Source organism: Eleutherodactylus coqui, chromosome 3 (assembly GCF_035609145.1).
Source record: "Eleutherodactylus coqui strain aEleCoq1 chromosome 3, aEleCoq1.hap1, whole genome shotgun sequence".
NCBI lineage: Eukaryota > Metazoa > Chordata > Amphibia > Anura > Eleutherodactylidae > Eleutherodactylus > Eleutherodactylus coqui.
The window spans coordinates 149,976,229-149,994,897 of record NC_089839.1 but is presented as its reverse complement, the minus strand read 5'-3'; the positions used below and the strand labels follow the sequence as shown (position 1 = coordinate 149,994,897).

General features: G+C 41.2%; 1 protein-coding gene across 2 annotated transcripts in view; it reads right to left on the bottom strand.

Moving 5' to 3' along the window:
* Positions 1-18,669, bottom strand: part of STAB1 (stabilin 1) — a 201,738-nt gene that overhangs the window by 57,592 nt on the left and 125,477 nt on the right. For both annotated transcript variants that reach the window (XM_066596318.1, XM_066596319.1), the window contains 6 exons: positions 18,154-18,273; positions 14,796-14,843; positions 14,628-14,708; positions 13,039-13,185; positions 9,336-9,461; positions 456-515 (listed from right to left, as the gene is read on the bottom strand). In XM_066596318.1, coding sequence (XP_066452415.1) covers positions 456-515; positions 9,336-9,461; positions 13,039-13,185; positions 14,628-14,708; positions 14,796-14,843; positions 18,154-18,273 — 582 coding nt within the window. The remainder of the gene's footprint in view (positions 1-455; positions 516-9,335; positions 9,462-13,038; positions 13,186-14,627; positions 14,709-14,795; positions 14,844-18,153; positions 18,274-18,669) is intronic.

Here is an 18,669-nt window from a genome sequence, read left to right as displayed (position 1 = left end):
AACAATGCAGCTGTTTGCTTATGCAAAACAGCTGTATTGTTCGCTAAGTGATAGCGGAGGTGTCCCACTTTGCCTGCATAGCTCTTAAGTAGCTACTAAAGACTATGCAAAGATGATCGCTCAAAACTGTCACTCAACCTGTCGTTTGATCACCTTTTGAGCGATAACCTGTCAATGTAAATGGGGTCTAACCCATGAATTGAATGTGAAGAATTGACTATGCAAAAATATCAACATATACTATAGAATCCACCAATGCAATAACACCTAAAGAATCCTACCTTACATATAAATTTTTTTCGGGTAAAGAAAATAAAAGTTATGAAATTAACGCACGTTTTTTGTTTTATTTACAATTTCTATTCCATATACCTCTGGTCAAAAGCTTTACTAAACTGAGGACTTTACATGTTAAAAACAAAACATTTTTTTTCAGAATAAAAGAAAAAAGTTACCCGCAGAAGTTGAATGAACTTAGAAAACCCATATAATTCAGCAACTTCACTTATGTTCATCTGCAGATAAATGGTAGAATGTTTAATCACAATGCAAGACATAGATTTTATAAGCAGGCATTTACAAACACGGCTGTCTCATCTACATTAATTCCCACAGCTCACTGCCTCAAAGTAATTGTCCACATGGGAACTATTTTGTTTTTAATCTAACTAGGGTAAAACTCTCTGCAAAAAAATTCTAAATATATCTTTATAGTGATGAGATCTGTTTTGTGATACAGAGCAGCAAAATTCCCTGCATAGAGGTAAATGATAAAATCCTGGCAATTTGTGGCTGTAAGGAGATGGAGGAGCACATCTACTCCTTCACACCCAATGACAGAGCAGCTACTGTTACTCCGGCGGCTGCCACCATTAAGCCCCACCACCTGCCGTGTCCCTGGCAGGAAGGAGAACTGAAAGGGCGTTCCAAGCGCCAGGACAAGGAGGCTCTGGCGTTTCAGTCACGTGAGAAGATTCCAGGCATATTTAAATGAAAAGTAGCTGCACCACAAGTTAGTGTGATGCAGCAGCAGATAGAGTTTTTAAACTCGCGGAAGTCAGCCACAATTGTCAGCCACGTGCAGCCATTAATCCCTTAGTGACGAAGCCTGTTTGCGCCTTAGTGATGGAGCCAAATTTTGGAAATCTGACACGCGTCGTTCAACGTAGCATAACTCCGTAAAGGCTTTACATATCCAAGTGATTGACATTTTTTTTTTCGCCACATGTTGTACTTCATTTTGGTTGTAAAAATAGACCGATATAATTTGTGTATATTTATTAAAAGTACCAATATTGAAAAAAGTTTGAAAAAAATTGTCATTTTTTCACATTTAACTGTAATATCTCAAATATGTCCAAACATACTGTACAAATTTGATAAGATATATATTTCCATCTGTTTACTTTATTCTGAATGCACACTTGAAAAACGTGTGTGTTTTTTTTAACCATTTATAGGATGTACAAATTTAACATTACTTTTCAGCATTTTGAGGAACACTTTGTTTTCCTGCACCAAGCCAAGTTTGCAAAGGCTCATGAGTGTCAGAATAATAGATACCCCCCCCAAATGACCCAATTTTAAAAACTACACCCCTTAATGTATTCACTGAGGGGTGTCATGAGTATTTTGACCCCACCAGTTTTTTTTAGGAATTTCATACTTTTGCAAATATGTCATTTAAAGACATATTTTTTTCCTAGTGCCCATGAAAATGAGGATTTACACCCCAAAATGGATACCCCCGTTTCTCCTGTGTTCAGAAACATACCCATTGTGGCCCTAATCTTATGTCTGGATGCACAACGGGACCCAAAATGAAAGGAGTAGTCGGTGTCTTTCAGAACATTTCTTTCAGCACTTTTGTAGAGCTCTTGAGCAGCCAAAACCAAAGAGAACCCCCACAAGTGACCCCATTTTAAAAACTTGACCCCTTAATGAATTTATCTAGGGGTGTACTGCCCATTTTAACCCCACAGTTTTTAAATAAATTCAAGCAAAGCAAAAAGGAAAAAAATGTGATTTTCGTTTTTTTGGCAATTCTGTCGTTTTAAAAACTGTTTTTTTGTACAGCACACACATGAATGAAGACTTGGACCCCAAAATGGATACCCCTGTTTGTCCCGTGTTCAGAGACATACCCATTGTGGCCCTAATCTTATGTGTGGATGCACAACGGGGCCCAAAATGAAAGGAGTAGTCGGTGGCTTTCAGAACAGAAATTTAGCATGAAGGTGATTTAGACCCCATTGCCCACTTGTAGAGCCCTTGAGCGGCCAAAGCGACAGAGAACCCCCACAAATGACCTCATTTTGAAAACTAGACCCCTTAACGCATTCATCTGGGGGGTGTACTGTGTATTTTTACCCTACAATTTTTGAAGAAATCTAAGCAAAGCAGTAGGAAAAAAATTACAATTTTCATTTTTTGGCAGTTGTATCAATTTAAAAACTGTTTTTTTTGTACAGCACACATAGGAATGAGGACTTTCACCCCAAAATGGATACCCCTGTTTTTCTCGTGTTCAGAACCATACCCCCTTGTGGCCCTAATCTACTTAAAGGACACATGGCTAGGCCTATAATGGAAGGAGCACCTGTTGGATTTCAGGGTACGACGGAATAAATTCCAGGCCCCATTGCCCACTTGTAGAGCCATTGAGCGTCCAAAACGATAAATAACCCCCTCAAATGACCCCCTTTTAAAAACTAGACCCCTTAATGAATTAATCTAGGGGTGTATTGCGTATTTTGACCCCACAGTATTTGAATAAATCTAAGCAAAGCAGAAAGAAAAAATTACGATTTTCATTTTTTGGCAATTTTGTCAATTTAAAAACAGTTTTTTTTGTACAGTGTACATAGGAATGAAGACCTTCACCCCAAAATGGATACCCCTGTTTGTCCCGTGTTCAAAAACATACCCCTTGTGGCCCTAATCTACTTAAAGGAGACATGGCGAGGCCTATAAAGGAGGGAACACCAGTTGGATTTCAGGGCACAACTGAATAAATCCCAGGCCCCATTGTTCATTTGTACAGAATAAAAATTGACTCCCTAAAAATATCCCCCCCCCACACACACACACTCCGCACCCTTTTCGGCGTTCCCCAAATCTTAGATAAAAGTAATAATGTGAACTGTGTGGTATTTCCAAAGACAGGGGTAATTACGGAGGCTGGTTGGGATGGGTACATGGGGCAATAAAACAGTGTATCCCCCCTCCTCTCATGCTTTTTGGGGGGATTTTGTGACCTCAGTAGCGGGTATGAGGTGTAAAAAGTGGCGCTCTGTGAGTCTCCGTAAGCTTGATGAGGTGCGGCGGTCTCGCACAGAAGACGCTCAACAAGCTGCTCCTGGAACTGCAGGAAGGCGAACATTCCCGGGGCTTCTTGTAAATTACGGATTACAGGTAGCGGTCTGAATAACACCGGGCTCACGCAGCCGTAGGCGGAATCTGCTTGCCGCGGCCCGCAGCGGATCCCATCTGTGAGCCCGGCTGTGACCCTGCGTACGGCCGCGTAATGTACTGCGCATAACTGCCTACTCACGCAGGCGGTCATGCGCGGTACATTTTTTGTTGTTTGTATTTCCCGCACCGTCGCTTAGCAATGACACGGGTACCCGCAGCCCGTATACAACGTAGTTGCGTATGGGCTGCGGGTATATCCGCGACCATGGGTACAATGGGCTCTATTTTGCGGATATCCGCGGTAAAATAGAACCTGCTGCGTTCTCTTTTCTGCGAGTGGATTTCACAATTCCGACCCATTAATGTGAGCGGAATTGTGTAATCCAATGCGATTGATCTGCGTATTACCGCGGATCAGACGCATGCAGAATCCGTAATTCCTATCCGGTCATGTGAGACCGGCCAAAGGTAGATCGCTACCTTTTTATCACGTGACCGGCGATCGCTCAACAAGGTCACTGCTCCAGGCTCTCGGCGACCATTGGTCGCTGGGAGCAAGGAGAATTTAAATTTCCTGGGCTCCCCGACTCCTGCGCACGTGTCCGGTGTTTTGCCGGCGGTCGCATGTGCAGAATCCGGGAAAGTTCACGGAGGAAGATCGCGTCAGGGTGCAAATACGGAGGCCTCTGGTAAAAAGTTTCATCTCCTCTCTCCGATCGCATCGGGGAGGGGAGATGAACCTTCACCTTTTTTTTACTTTTACGTGATCGCCATTATCCATTGGATAACGGCGAACACGTGATCAGGAACCGCTCACCGCGGCCCCCCGTGAAATCTCCAGGCTTTCGGCTAAGTTTTGTAGCCAGGAGCAGGGAGATTTTAAATAACCACAGCTTTTGCGCATGCGCCTGCCATTGTGGCGACGGGTGCATGCGCAGAAGCTGGGGTAAGGTTCGCGGATAAATCTATGGGCCTTAGGTACGTCATTTCATCCTCCCTCACGGATATGATCCATGGGGGGAGATGAAACGCAAGCTTTTTTAACTTTTTTTTTACTTTTGTAAACTTTTTTTTTACTTTTACACTTTTTTTTAAACTTTTTTAAAAAACTTTTTGCACTTTTTTTTACTTTACATGATCACTGTCATCCATTGGATGGCAGTGATCATGTCCCCGGTATAATCTCTCTGCTCTTGGCTACACATCGCAGCCAGGAGCAGAGGGATTTTGAATTTCCCGGGGCTCGAGCCCCTCTGTGCACGCGCCCGATGTCAATCATCGGGCGCGCATGCGCAGAGGGCGACTTCGGGTCCCAGAACACCGGGGACATCGGTGGACCTGAGGTGAGTATTTTCACCTCCCCTCATGGATCCGATCCATGAGGGGAGGTGAAACTGACCCTTTTTTTTTTTACTTTTGTAACTTTTTCGTGATCGCCGCAATCCAATGGATAGCGGTGATCGCGGGCCTGGGGACCGCTCACAGCGGTTCCCGGCTACCTTCAGGAGCCAGGAGATTTCAAATTTCCCGGGGGCTCCCGGGCTTCTGCGCATGCGCCTGATGTCATCGTCTGGCGCGCATGCGCAGAAGGCCGGTGGCGGGTCCGGGAGGACCTGATCTTCGGGGGACACTGTGGAGAAGCCCGGTGAGTATTTTCAGCTGCCCTGATGGATCCGATAACTAACTTTTTTGACAGTTTTGTTTACTTTATTGCAATCGGCGCTATCCATTGGATAGCGCTGATCGCAATGCCGGGGGGGACTGCCTGCATCCTGGGATGACAGCTCCATGCTGTCGGCTACCTGCGGGCACCAACAGCATGGAGCTGTCATGTCCTCAGGCAAGTGGGCATTAATCCAAAGAGGATGCATAAAACTACGTCCTCTAGGATTAAAGCCCACTTACTGAGGACGTAGTTTCCCGATGGGGCAGTTGTTAAGGGGTTAACCCATGACAAGGATGCCAAAAACAGAGAGAGAACAAGAGGCTATGCAGCAGCCACTGCGCAGACAAAGAAAAGGCTTGCCGTAGCGGATGCTACAGATGGTGAAGCAAAGGCCACCAAGAATTTTACAATGGCCACAATTCTGCCATTATTTTTTGCATTTTTTTAAATAGCATTAATCATGCAGCATAAATAAACCCTTTTATTTAGAAATTCTCTTTTGGAATCGGTGCATTCAAGGTCCTAGAACTTTTTATATTTCCATTGATGGAGCTCTGTAAGGGCTTGCTTTTTGTGTGCCGAGCTGTAGTTTTTATTGCTACAATTTTGGAATACATATAGCCTTTTTTATCACTTTTATTGCATTTTTGGGTAGCCAAAATAAACAAAATAAACATTTTGGTTCTGTTTTTTTAGAATTTTTACTGTGCGGTATAAATAGTGTGTTCAATTTATTTTACAGGTCTTTTTTTTTTTTTTTTTAAAGAGTGGAAAGGGTTTTTTTTACTATTAATTTTCCCACTTTTTTTTTACCATTTTTTACACATTTTTTTAATGTCCCTGTTGGGTACTTGAATCGGCGATAGTATGAGCACTATGACAATACATTGCAGTATGTCTGTACTGCATTGTATTATAGCTATTGCTAGCAATCACATGTCATGACAGACCCAGACACCAATCAATGGCATCCGTTTGCCATGGCAACCCATCAACCCTATGCAGATGGCGTGACAGAGGAAGACTGCTCCATCTGGGAACTCTTTATATGCTGTGATCAACATGCATTGCAGCATGTAAAGGGTTAACCTCAGAGATTGATGGTTCCCTTGATCCCCGCTGGTGCAGCAGGAGGCCGACTGTCAGTCACAACCGACTCCTGCTGCAGATGGCAGGTGGGTAAAATCTAACCAAGAGAGCAAAATGCTATGAGTAAACAAAAAAAAGCATTACTTAACCAGTTCAATTCCACTACTGTTTCAACACCGCTGCTGCGGTCCTCCTAGTCAAGCTTTGTTTACCTGGCTGCAGGGATGGCATCATGTCTACAACTTGTCACCGATGCAGCCAATCACTGGCCTCAGTGTTGCACCCCTTCCTGATAGACAGTACTCATGTATGTCACATAGCAGTGTATGGAGTAAGTGTAAGGGGGCCCATGTGTATTATCTAATATGCATACATCTTAGCCTGTTGTGGTGTGGATTGTTATTAAAACAACTCGGACCTCATGTGTATGCATTATGTAACTACACGCTATGCCTCACACTCACTTATCACCATAGCATCTACAGGGTGAGCAACCAATCACAGCACAGCTTTTACTTCTTATACTACGGAGGTAAAATGAAAACTGCGCTGTGATTGGTTGCTATGAACAACAAAGGTCTTCTTTAGACAGCCTTCGCAAGAGTGTGGTGGGAGGCTAATGTTTCATGGCCCTGTACAACAAACATCATTGGAATGTTGTTTACTGAGAGATATTTTAATGAGATGCATTAAGAATAAGAGAAAACTCTGCAGAATTTTTTTGGAAAATTTTGCCAGTGTTTACAAACGTAGGGCTGTAGGCAACATGCAAATGGGCCTCCACATCGGCTTGCTCTGGGTATTTGATGTATACTAAAATTATTAACCTTAGGATTTAGTTAGTAACAAGCTATTTTAAAGGTAAAAGGGTAATTGACTAATTGCCATTATAACTCTGTTCACTTTCATTCCTTTATTCTTAAATATTGCTGATTTTGGTTACTCCATCTGCTGCATCGTATCCTGAATCCTGCTTTGGTATATCTTCCCCCCTGACACACACCAATTATTTCCGGACCAGTTTTTTAAGAGACTGATATATACAGATGTTATTCCCATTATAGAAAACTGTTCACATTGTTTAAAGCTGTTTGAATATTCTTAAAGTGCTTTCATTATTCAGAAAAGAGTTTTATTTTTGCAAACCTATGAAAAGAGGAAAATAATTGTGTAGAGATACATGGCACTCAAATAAATAGTTACAGTAAATAGAGATATTATAAAATAACACAGATATATCTTTATTAATATATATGCAAGTTAGCAAAAAAAATCCTTTAAGAACACTTAAAGAGAAAGTTTGAATCCTGCAAACCACAAACACAATAGAAAATGGACCCAGCAGCCTCCTAGTCTAACAATAAAACTGCCATGCCTAATTCCTTTCCAGGACATCTCTGTAGCTGAGCTGGCCATGCTTTATCCTTTTGGTGCGTTGTGACCTTCTGGCATTTGCACTTTATGGAAGCGTACTGACAATGTGGATCCCCTGGTGTTGTGTATGTGATCTTATCAATGAGAGTCTTCTTGTATCTGCATACACTTATGCACAAAGTTGCATATTTTCCTTGCGACCCTTTAAGTTTGGCATATTTTTTATTTGTTTTTATTGCTTTAAGGGGGGTGGTTACCATATGGGTCCATTGTCTATTATGTTTATGATTCCTAGGATTCTGTCCTTTCGCTCTGGAGGTTTTTAGGTATTTTTAAATTGTGTATCTCTACACACAATTCTTTTCCTCTTTTTACATGTTCCTTGTTTGTGTATAGTACGTTGTGCATGTGCTGTTTTTTATATTGATGGTTGTGTCTGCCTGTACATGATTTACATTTTTACAACCTTGTGTGAAGTCTTTTTGCATGAACTGTGTCATATTCTGCACTTGTTAGACAAGCTCGGGAGCTGAGCTTACTTCATATGCGCAGGTGCTGGCTATGTTATACAGCTGACCTCCTGCAGCTGGGATCAGGGTTAGCACCATCCTCCCTGTTCAACCTCTTAGATGGCAATGTCAGTAGGAACTGTGGCATCCAAGCGGTTAGTGAAAATAGCCTTCCTCTGTTACCCCATCCCCCCCCCCCCCCCCCCAAGACATGATCACCAGTGTAGATAAGTTGCAATGGCCATCTTAGTACCCTAATTAAGGTAGGGTGGTTAGTGGATAACACTGACCGTACAATACACTGCAATACAGAAGTATTGCAATGTATTGTATAGTGACCGCATTGGTAAAGTCCCCTAGTGGAATTAAAAAGAAAAACACATAAAAAAGTTCAACAGAATTTGTCCCCGGCCTCTCCTGCTGCATTGAACCCAAAGCAATTATTTGCCTGTGGAGTGTGCTCCTCTACCCCTCTGTGCCCCTGTGCATTTGTACCGGCTACACAGGTGATATATTCGCCTCTGCACTACTGTACAAGAACTTTTCTTTTATTTTCATCTAGTAAGATCTGATGATACTCTATGCATATATATAAGCAGGTCCGCTATGGATTTTCCATGCACTTTCAAAGGAGAATCCACAGCATTTACAGCAGCAAAGTAGATAATATTCAAACAAATGTCATCTACATATTGCAAAAAAAAAAATCTGCAATGCAAAGAGTGAGATCTGCAGCAAATCCACATAATTTCCATCTCTAAGGCCGCCTGCAGACGGGCGGAAATTCCGCCCGTGGAAGCTGACATAGGATTGCGTTAGCAAACGCAATCCTAGGCAGATGGCCGTGGTTTGTCCGCGCGAAATCTTGCGCAGCAAACAAACCGTGGCATGTACTATTTCTGTGCGTCACTCACCGGCCGCCGACTCCGCTCTGCGCATGCGCCGGCTGCCTGGCAGCTGGCACATGAAAGAGCCGGGGCCGCGGGAGAGGTGAGTGCCCACGCTGCTCTCTGCAGGCGCTCGGGACGGGTTCCGCTGCGAGAATTCTCGCAGCTGGATCCGACCCGGCCGTCTGCAGGCGGCCTAAATCTGTATGAAAGACTAGACCATTTGTTGTGATTCCTCAGCAGATTTGCTGTAGATTTTCCTGCTACGTGTGGTCTTACATGTTACTTCGTTGCAGTTTTCCATTTTATCTTGCTCTCATTGTAAAATTCAACTTTTTAAAGCTCATATTAAACTTCGCAATACATAAATAGGGCAAGTCATACACTATTACTTACCGGATTTGAACTATTGCTTACAGGAACTTCTGGGATCAAAACCTGGTCAATAATGTGGATTACACCATCTGTTCCTTCCATATCACTCTTCGTTATTCTTGCAAAATCATTTAAGTATACTTCACCCTACAAATAAATGAAATAATTCTGCGTGCATCAGATAAAAAATAAAACACAACACTGGAGACAAAGGTTATAGCTGACTTGATCAAATCTATATTAGGCTGACTGAAATACTTTAAAGGGGCTTTCCAGGGAAATACTATTCAAGACCTATGTTAGTGCAAACCAATATTTGTTCTATGATATGCTATTGGGGTCCAAATTCAATATTAAAGGTAAGTTGAGCTCAGGAGACTAACATTAAATCACAGCATGGGATGTGATCTAAAGTACTCTGTTTGTTGCGAGACAAATGACACTTTTTATAGGGTCAAATGTTCAATTACAATAATTCTAATCTATTGTAATTCATTTGTTACCATTGGCCAAAACATAAACAAAACATAAATATATAAAGATAAAAAGTTTTACATAAAAAAAACCACGCATGCGCAGAAGAGTCACACATAACTAACTTCTCAGAATACAAAAGTACAATAATTAAAAACAATAAATTGTTTACATAGAATGTTTGGGAACATGTGTGAACGGCTAGGAACATGTCAGGTTGACCCGCTGGCCAGTCTAGATGCCATACAACTATCTTCTAGAGCAAACGCCTCAGTGATTCACTCAAGGCTTATTAAATAACCATTTAACCCCTTGAGTGGCGGGTTTCTTACCCCCGTCGTACCCACCAGGGCAGGTTTTTTAAATCCTCTAATCATTTAATTTCAACTAATTTTGCAGTGGCGTTCCAAGAGCCATAACTTTTTTATTTTTCATTGACACGGCCATATAAGGCCTTGTTTTTTGCGTGACAAGTTGTACTTTTTGATGGCATCATTTTGGGGTATATATAATGTATTGCATAACTTTTGTAAAAAAATTTGTAAGGCGACTGGGGAAAAAAAAAAAAAAGATATTCTGACATTTTGTTTTTTCGATTTCATTTTTACGGCGTTCAGCGTGCAGAATAATGAATGTGATAACATTCTCTGAGTCGGCACGATTCCCGCGATACCAAGTTTATACAGTTTTTTTATGTTTTGCTATTTTTGTACATTAAAACATTTTTTTTTTCTTAAAGGTTTGCTTTTGTGTCGCCACATTCCAAGAGCCGTATTAATTTTATTTTTCCAATGAAGGGCTTGTTTTTTGCGCGATGAACTCTAGTCTTCATTTATCTAATTTTCTGGAACATGTAAAATTTTGATAGCTTTTTATTCCATTTTTTTCTAGTGGCAAGATTAACAAAATCTGTAATTCTGGCATGTTTTTTATTCTTATTTTTCACTGCATTCTTTGAGCAGTATAAATGTATTAAAGTAACTCCACACGCCAGTACGATTATGCCAATACCAAATTGTAATAGTTTTTTTTTCTTTTTAATGACTTTTTCACACTTTAAAAAAAAATAAATAAAAAAAGTAATAAAAGTTTAAAATCACCCCCTTCTGCAATATCTATAATAAAAAAATCTAAATCCTAAAAGAAAATTACATATTTGGTATCACCACGTCCGTAAAAGTCCAATCTATCAAAGTATCACATTATTTACTCCGCACGGTGAACGTAGTTCAAAAAAAATATTTAAGAACGCCACAAATGCACTTTCAATCACCCTGTCTCCCAGAAAAAAATGCAATAAAAAAAAACTATCAAAAATTCATATGTATTCCGAATTAGTACTAACGGAAACTACAGTACATCTCGCAAAAAATGAGCCCTCACTCAACTATGTCGACGGAAAAATAAAAAAGTTATTGCGCGCAGAAGATGCAGCAGAAAATTTTAAAAAATTAAATGTCTTTGAAAAAAAAAATACAAGTACTACAGCAAGAAAAAAAACGACACAAGTTTGGTATCGTAGTAATCATACTGATCCATAGAATAAAATTACCAGGTCATTTTTGTTGCAGTTTGTGCGTCGTAGAAACAAAACGCACTGAAAGATGGTGGAATGTCATTTTTTTTTTCATTTTACTCCACTTAGAATGTTGTAAAAGTTTTTTAGTACATTATATGGTACTTTAAATAGCACCATTGAAAAATACAGCTCGTACTGCAAAAAACAAGCCCTCATACAGCGACGTCGATAGATAAATAAAGGAGTTATGATTTTTTAAACGGGGGGAGGAAAAAAGGAAATGGGGAAAAAAGAAAAGAAGGGGCCGTGTTTTTAAAAAATATTTTTTTGTCCCTTTAGGGGACTTCCACAGAGACCCATCAGGACCCACTGATCACATTCTGGGGGTCCAATGGTGACAGCCCTTTACATGCTGCAGTCATATAGACTGCAGCATGTAAAGGGTTAACACAACAGAGATCAGAGGTTTTCTCTGATCTCTGCTGTAAGAGCTGTTGCCTGGCTGTCCTCTGACAGCCAAGAACCAGCTCTCCCTGCCACAGAGACCATCGGCTTGCTTCTGACAAGCTGACAGTCTCTATGGCAACCTGTAAACAAACCAGTGCAGGAGTTTGAATTCAGAAGCGGGAGATTGTCGGCAGATCGGCAATATCTTCCAGCTTCTGTTTTTCCAAGTCCTGCATTGGTTCTCTGTGGGACTGTACAGGCAGAGCACAATGCCACAGCTTGTGGCATTGTGCTCTGCAGCTCCCATAGTGATACATAGCCCAGAAATCTTCCAGGCTATATCGCTATGGGCAGTGGAGCTTGTCCCGGAAAATCTTTGGGCGTGCCACTCAAGGGGTTAATATCCATAAATCCTGGAGAAAGAGCACAGATGAATATAGTGAAAAGAGACAAAGAAGATGGCTACAGGCTTACAAAATGGCTATGCATAGGATAGAACAGAGTCATATCAATAGTTGATTTGCTGGGGTCTGCCACTTGGGACTTTGGCCTAACAGGTGATCAGGTGACTACTATCAACACCTCAATACACAGGGGTATAAAATGAATGAGAGCTGCACCTGCATTTACAAGCACTGGCCACTACACAGGGGTCAGAGCAGCAGCTTCCACTCCAACCTTTGTGTATTGTGGCGCTGACAGCATTCTTTCAATTAGTGGATCAGCCAGGGTCACTTTTGATGAACTATCTTGAGAATAGCTACTCAATACTATTTACCTAGAAAATCCCTTTAAGCCCAGCAGAGGACATGAGACTGAAGGCTCACCAACCAGTTATACTGTGCAAGCACATGTGCCCTTTGATTGGTCTGTAAACCCTGCTAGACTTTAGCGACCTCTTGTGGCCAGAGCCAGTTTTTCATTTCAAGGCCTGGGCTTACAGGAGGATACTCTTGTCATCAGCAGAGTTTGTCCAACCGTGAATGAGGTTAAATGGCGGTTACTTTATTGAAAGTTAGTTACACTTGGATTTTCTCACACACAATCAACATATGCATGGTCTATAATATAATAACAGTGTGACAAATAAATCTACCTATATTATTGGGCCTCATTCAATAACACTGAACAGGAGGTTTCTAATCACAGTATCAAATAGTATCATGTCCAAGGGACAATCTTCCCTATTCTCTGGATTCATATTATGCTTCTAAGAAAGTTCTAAGATATGAGTGTGATTTCTTGCTGGTTCCATACATAATGCAAATAAATTCCTTGACTTACATTCTTTGTAGAAACTCTTAGGGTACCACCAGAAATTGTAGTTAAAGATGACATTTTCTGAAGATCATCAGTAAGAATCTTTTGGCAGCCTACTATATGGTACTGGAGTAAATGCTTGAAAATACCGTTTGTCCTCCACTCTACAACCTGAAAGATGATATATAATAGCATTGCACAGCATTACATATTTTTTCTCAATCATTTAGTAACATAGCAGAACAAGCTGAGGACAACGATAATTTCTTATAATTGGGGTTTTTATACTACCCTAGGATGTCCAGGGGACTGACAAATAACTGGACATCTTCATGATTCAACATCAATCTGTGAGGACAGGGGCGTAACTATAGGGGATGCAGGGGATGCGGTTGCACCCGGGCGCAGAAGCCTTGGGGGGCCCATAAGGCCTCTCTTCTCCATATAGGGAACCCAGTACTAGGAATAATGCATTATAGTTGGGGGCCCCTTTCCAGGTTTTGCATTGGAGCCCAGGAGCTTCAAGTTACGCCTCTGTGTGAGGACCAAATCTAGCTACAAATATTTTCACCCAGCTTTAGAATTGAATAATTTTTGCTCTGAAATCTTTTAGATAACAATTAAAATGGTTAAAATGGGTATATAGTAGACGGAGATCCACCAGTAGACAAAAGACCTGGGAACTTGATATAAAAGGTGAACTTGTCCTGTTGACTTCTATGCAAAAGTGTAAAAACAGCCTCCTTATAGGTTCACGTATCTTCGTGCCTTTCATTACCCTTTGGTAGTGGTCACTGACGCTCAGTCTTAGAGTATGTGCATACAGAACACATTTGCTGCAGATAATCTGTCTGAAATTTCTGCAGCAAATCCTCTGGGAATTTTGTAGCTCAGGTCTGCACCGTTTGGGTGCAAATTTGCTGTTACTGATTGGGACCAAAAAAAATCCCCAAAACATCATAGTCAACTTTCGTATCTTCTCCTTGCTCCCTGAAAGAGTCCTGCCTCCACCCTAGTCGATGTCTCAAGTTATGTGATCACAGCAGACTGGCGGGGGGAGCAGGCAAGACTTTGTACAGAGCGGAAGAAGATGGAGGAGGCGAGGATCATTTTTTATTTCTATTATGTTTTTTTTATTTTACAAAATCTCCCTATCTGCAGATTTTGCTGCTGATTTGTAGGTAATCTGTAGCAAAATCTGCAACAATTTGGACTTGTTCTAGATTTTGACTTTCGCCAAAGTTAGTGTAATGATGATTTGATTAGCAATTTTTTGAAAATTAATTTCCATTCCATGTCGGCCCTCATTTGACATTAAGATTTCCCTGCATAGCTTCGATGTCAGACGAGGTCAGACACATGTTCAATGTCGGACGAGGGCCGACAATGAATTGGAAAGGGTAAGATGTAAACATATCCTTATAAAGGTTGATTTTGAGTCTGGTCCTGGGCCATTAGCTGGTGCTGATCTTACACACTCCCTGACAGCCACTATACACCTCTTTTCTGGCACATAACAACAATCTGTATCCTGTTTTAAGCATTATCCTAAACCCTGTATGCCATTTAGCAATGGAAACTCACATAAAATGTTGTTAATGCACAGACATTACCTCGGTGCTGTTTGACATAACCGCGTTTTGTGGGACAAATACGGTGAAAGGTCCATCTCCAGATAAAGAGTTATCAAAGCGCTACCAGAAAACATGACAAAAGTGACAAAATTACAAAGTGCTTCTTTATTGTCTACCCTGTTTCTGTGCTGTAATTCTAGTACTGACCAGGAGGCGAAAATAGAAATCCTGAGTTTCTTCAGCATATCGAAGCATCTGTAAAAATATTAAAATAATATATTGCTAATCACATTCACAGAGGTAAGGAATTTTTCCCAAAACAGCAAGTTATCTTGTATCTACAGTCCATGGAATAATTTACTGATCACGAGATCCCGAATGCTGGGACCCCCTACTAATTCAGAGAATAGGGGTCTCTAATGTTCAGTAATGAATGCACAGGTGATTGCACATGTGTGCCATTGCTCCATTCATTTCAATGGGAGTACCAGAAATAAATGAATTAAAGCGCTTGGCTATCTCTGGTGTTCCCACTGAAATCAATGGAGTGGCGACGTGCATGCACAACTAACACTGCATTTATTATCGAATGCTCCCAACCCCTGCTCATTGGATTGGTGGGGTACCCAGTGGTCAGACCCCTACTGAACAGGTATTTAACAGATAGCTAATAACTTGCTATTCTGGAAAAAAAAACTTTAAAGAAAAACATTACCCTGATAATAATAGGCTATTCATATGGAACTGAGAACTTTGCAATTTTTGCTGTCCTTATCTAGTGTCTTACTGTTGGCCAATCTTATGGTGTCAGAAGCTAATGCTTTAGTCATCAATGAATTGCTACTTATTGATCCAAACTGTCCCAACTCCATAAAGCTATCCAGTAAGTACAATAGATCAATAGTAATGACAATCTTTAATTGACCTTAAAGGTTCAAAATGGGGCCATTTTTCTTTGTTCTTTTATTGTTCAGTACATTTGGGTTTAAAAACTATAAAGTGTTTTTCTCCTTTGGTTATTTATATAATTGTGTGTCTCTTTTTCATTATACTTGGTGTTATTTTTATATTTGAACTTCTATCTAGGTAAAATGTAAAGAAAAACAGAAATAGGGGTCATTTTCCCAGCTTTTTAAAAAAACTTTTTTTAATACAACTGTTATGATCGTGTGGGCAAAGTAAACACAGGGCCCACACGATCATGACCAAAGGAGGACGGAACACACAGGGTTTCACACAACTGACCCTGTGCTACAAGAAGGAATGACCTGGCTCTACCTAAGCGAGGACATTGCCCCGATAAGGGCAGCCCAGCGGTCTTCGCATCTGGGCCCTAGCTGATCCTAGGAGCCACGCACCAGAACAGGATGCATTCACATGACACATAACAGGGACTGTACAACAGGATACACAGCATACAAAACGCAACCACTAGTAACCGATGATAAGCTGAATATAAATACCAGGTATTAGTTGACATGTTGTACAATATGTGGAAACTAGCAGGCCACTTCACGGCTCCTGGTTATACTGCTAGTCCCTACACTAACCAGGAGTCCAGCAGAACCGAACAGAGTTCACACAGCTTGCTGCAACAGGACAGGACACAGATTGCAGGTCACACAGCAAGCTAACACAAAACTGACAGAATTTAAATGTACAAACGGACATGAACCAGATCACACTGCAAACTTCACTAGCCAAGGCTTCATGACTGCTCACCTTGAACTCTAGACACAGACTGCCCAAGAGCTGGGTTTATATGTGAGCACAGACCCAGGAGATTGGCTAGCAGGAAGTACCACACCCAGCCAGCTCAATCAATTAACCCTCCACCTCCTGTGGAGCTGAGCTGCTAGGAAACCTAGAACTACAGATCCCACAGCAGCACACGTAACAACAACAAAGTACCACCAAAATAAGTTTCTAACTCATGACCTCCTTCCTATTACAGTTGTTTTATATAGGTGATGTAAAGTTCTAGGTCATTGGGGCGGGGCTAGAAGTTGCAGTTTGGAGTAAGTTTTTTTCGTTATTTTGTCTTAAAGGGGTTGTCCTGCGCCGAAACGGGTTTTTTTTTTTCAACCCCCCCCCCGTTCGGCGCGAGACAACCCCGATGCAGGGACTTAAAAAAAACAAAACAGCTCTTCTGTGCGGTCCATTGCCGATTCCAGCCTCCTGATTGGCTGGAATCGGCACGTGACGGGGCGGAGCTACACGGAGCCGGCATCCTGCACGAGAGGCTCCATTAAAGAAAGCAGAAGACCCGGACTGCGCAAGCGCGGCTAATTTGGCCATCGGAGGCCGAAAATTAGTCGGCACCATGGAGACGAGGACGCCAGCAACGGAGCAGGTAAGTATAAAACTTTTGATAACTTCTGTATGGCTCATAATTAATGCACAATGTACATTACAAAGTGCATTAATGTGGCCATACAGAAGTGTATAGACCCACTTGCTGCCGCTGGACAACCCCTTTAAGTTTTTCATATTTTGCTTGCTATAAAGTGATAAAAGACCTTTTTGGGGACATTATAACATTACAATATTGATATTGATATTGTTTTTATTGCTGACTTTCTCTATAACTTCGGTTGACATACTAGTCCCAGTAATAGGGGAAATACAGCCTTCTGGAATACACTGCAGAGCTGATATGGGTCCGCCAAGACCCAGTAGCTCTTTCTAGTCTTGCTGGCATTCAGCAGTCACATGAGAAAGAAGGAAGAGGCACTACCACTTTCTGACCTGTATTCTTAGCAGTCAAGTGCCTTACAGAGCTCAGGAAGGCAGAAATTATTCTCATTGCCAGATTGGAGTCGGGAAGGAATTTTTTTTCCTTAAGTGGGGAAAATTGGCTTCTTCCTCATTACGTTTTTCTTGCCTTCCTCTGGATCAACACTAAAGGGTAATAGGCTGAAAAACGACATATATCTATCCAATTCAGCCTAAGATACTATGTTCCTATGTAATAAATTGTCTCTGCCTTCTCGATGGAAAGTCCAACTGTCTATGACAGCCAGCCAACTTTTTCTGAAACTGCACGATTAACAGACAGACTCTATGGGAACATTTAGAAATGTCGCAGTAGACTCATGTTTGGACTAGCCAGTCGTTTTAAAACGTCCGGTGATCTGGAAGTGGTTAATATTATCACCTTTAACATACAGATATGCAACAGATTTATTTTGTTTCTGCATTTTAACATCTGGATGAGTCCCATAGAAATCAACTGTTCATTTTCTTCCCACCATAGAGACTCTTTTATCTAATTTCTCTTGATATAGAATGATTATGCTTTTGTGGTTCCCTCTGTCAGGAATGGGAAGCACCCATTTATGGTCTTAGTTGTCAGATCCTCAACTATCAGAAATATAATCCTTATATATAAAAGTCCTTTTTCCAACACAGAATGCCTTGTCTGAACATAGCCTAACATATTTTTAGAGCCCGTTGTATGTTTTTGCTCAATGTACTGTATTGCTAGTATGCTATAACAGCCTATCATGAATACAACAAGGTAAGTGGGAATGCTAGTGAGCCACAAATAAAGTGAGAAGAGAACCTGAGCAATATTTCCTGTGCAAGTGAAGCCATCCCCTCGAAAACTGAAACTACAGCGGCAGATACGTGTTCCTGAGCCATAAAAAAGGCACATTGCGAATTTGCTACATCCTCCATTATTCTGGAAAGAAAAAAAAGAGATATATTATTTACCTATCAGTCCTATTCTCATTTGTACAAAGAAAGACTAAAAGCAATGGGATGAAACTGAAGGGCAGGAGACATTGAAGGTGATGAATAAGTGGAACAGGTTACCACGGGAGGTGGTGAGTTCTCCTTCAATAAAAGTGTTCAAACAGAGGCTGGACAGACATCTGTCTGGGATGATTTAGTGAATCCTGCACTGAGCAGGGGGTTGGACCAGATGACCTTGGAGGTCCCTTCAATTCTATGATTCTATGATAATAAACATATGTAGAAGAGAAGATATTGGATAATAATGGGTGATAAATAGAAAAATGTGTAAATGTAGAAAAATGTTCAGCTCAACAATTCTAAGTTTGATAAATCCCTTAAT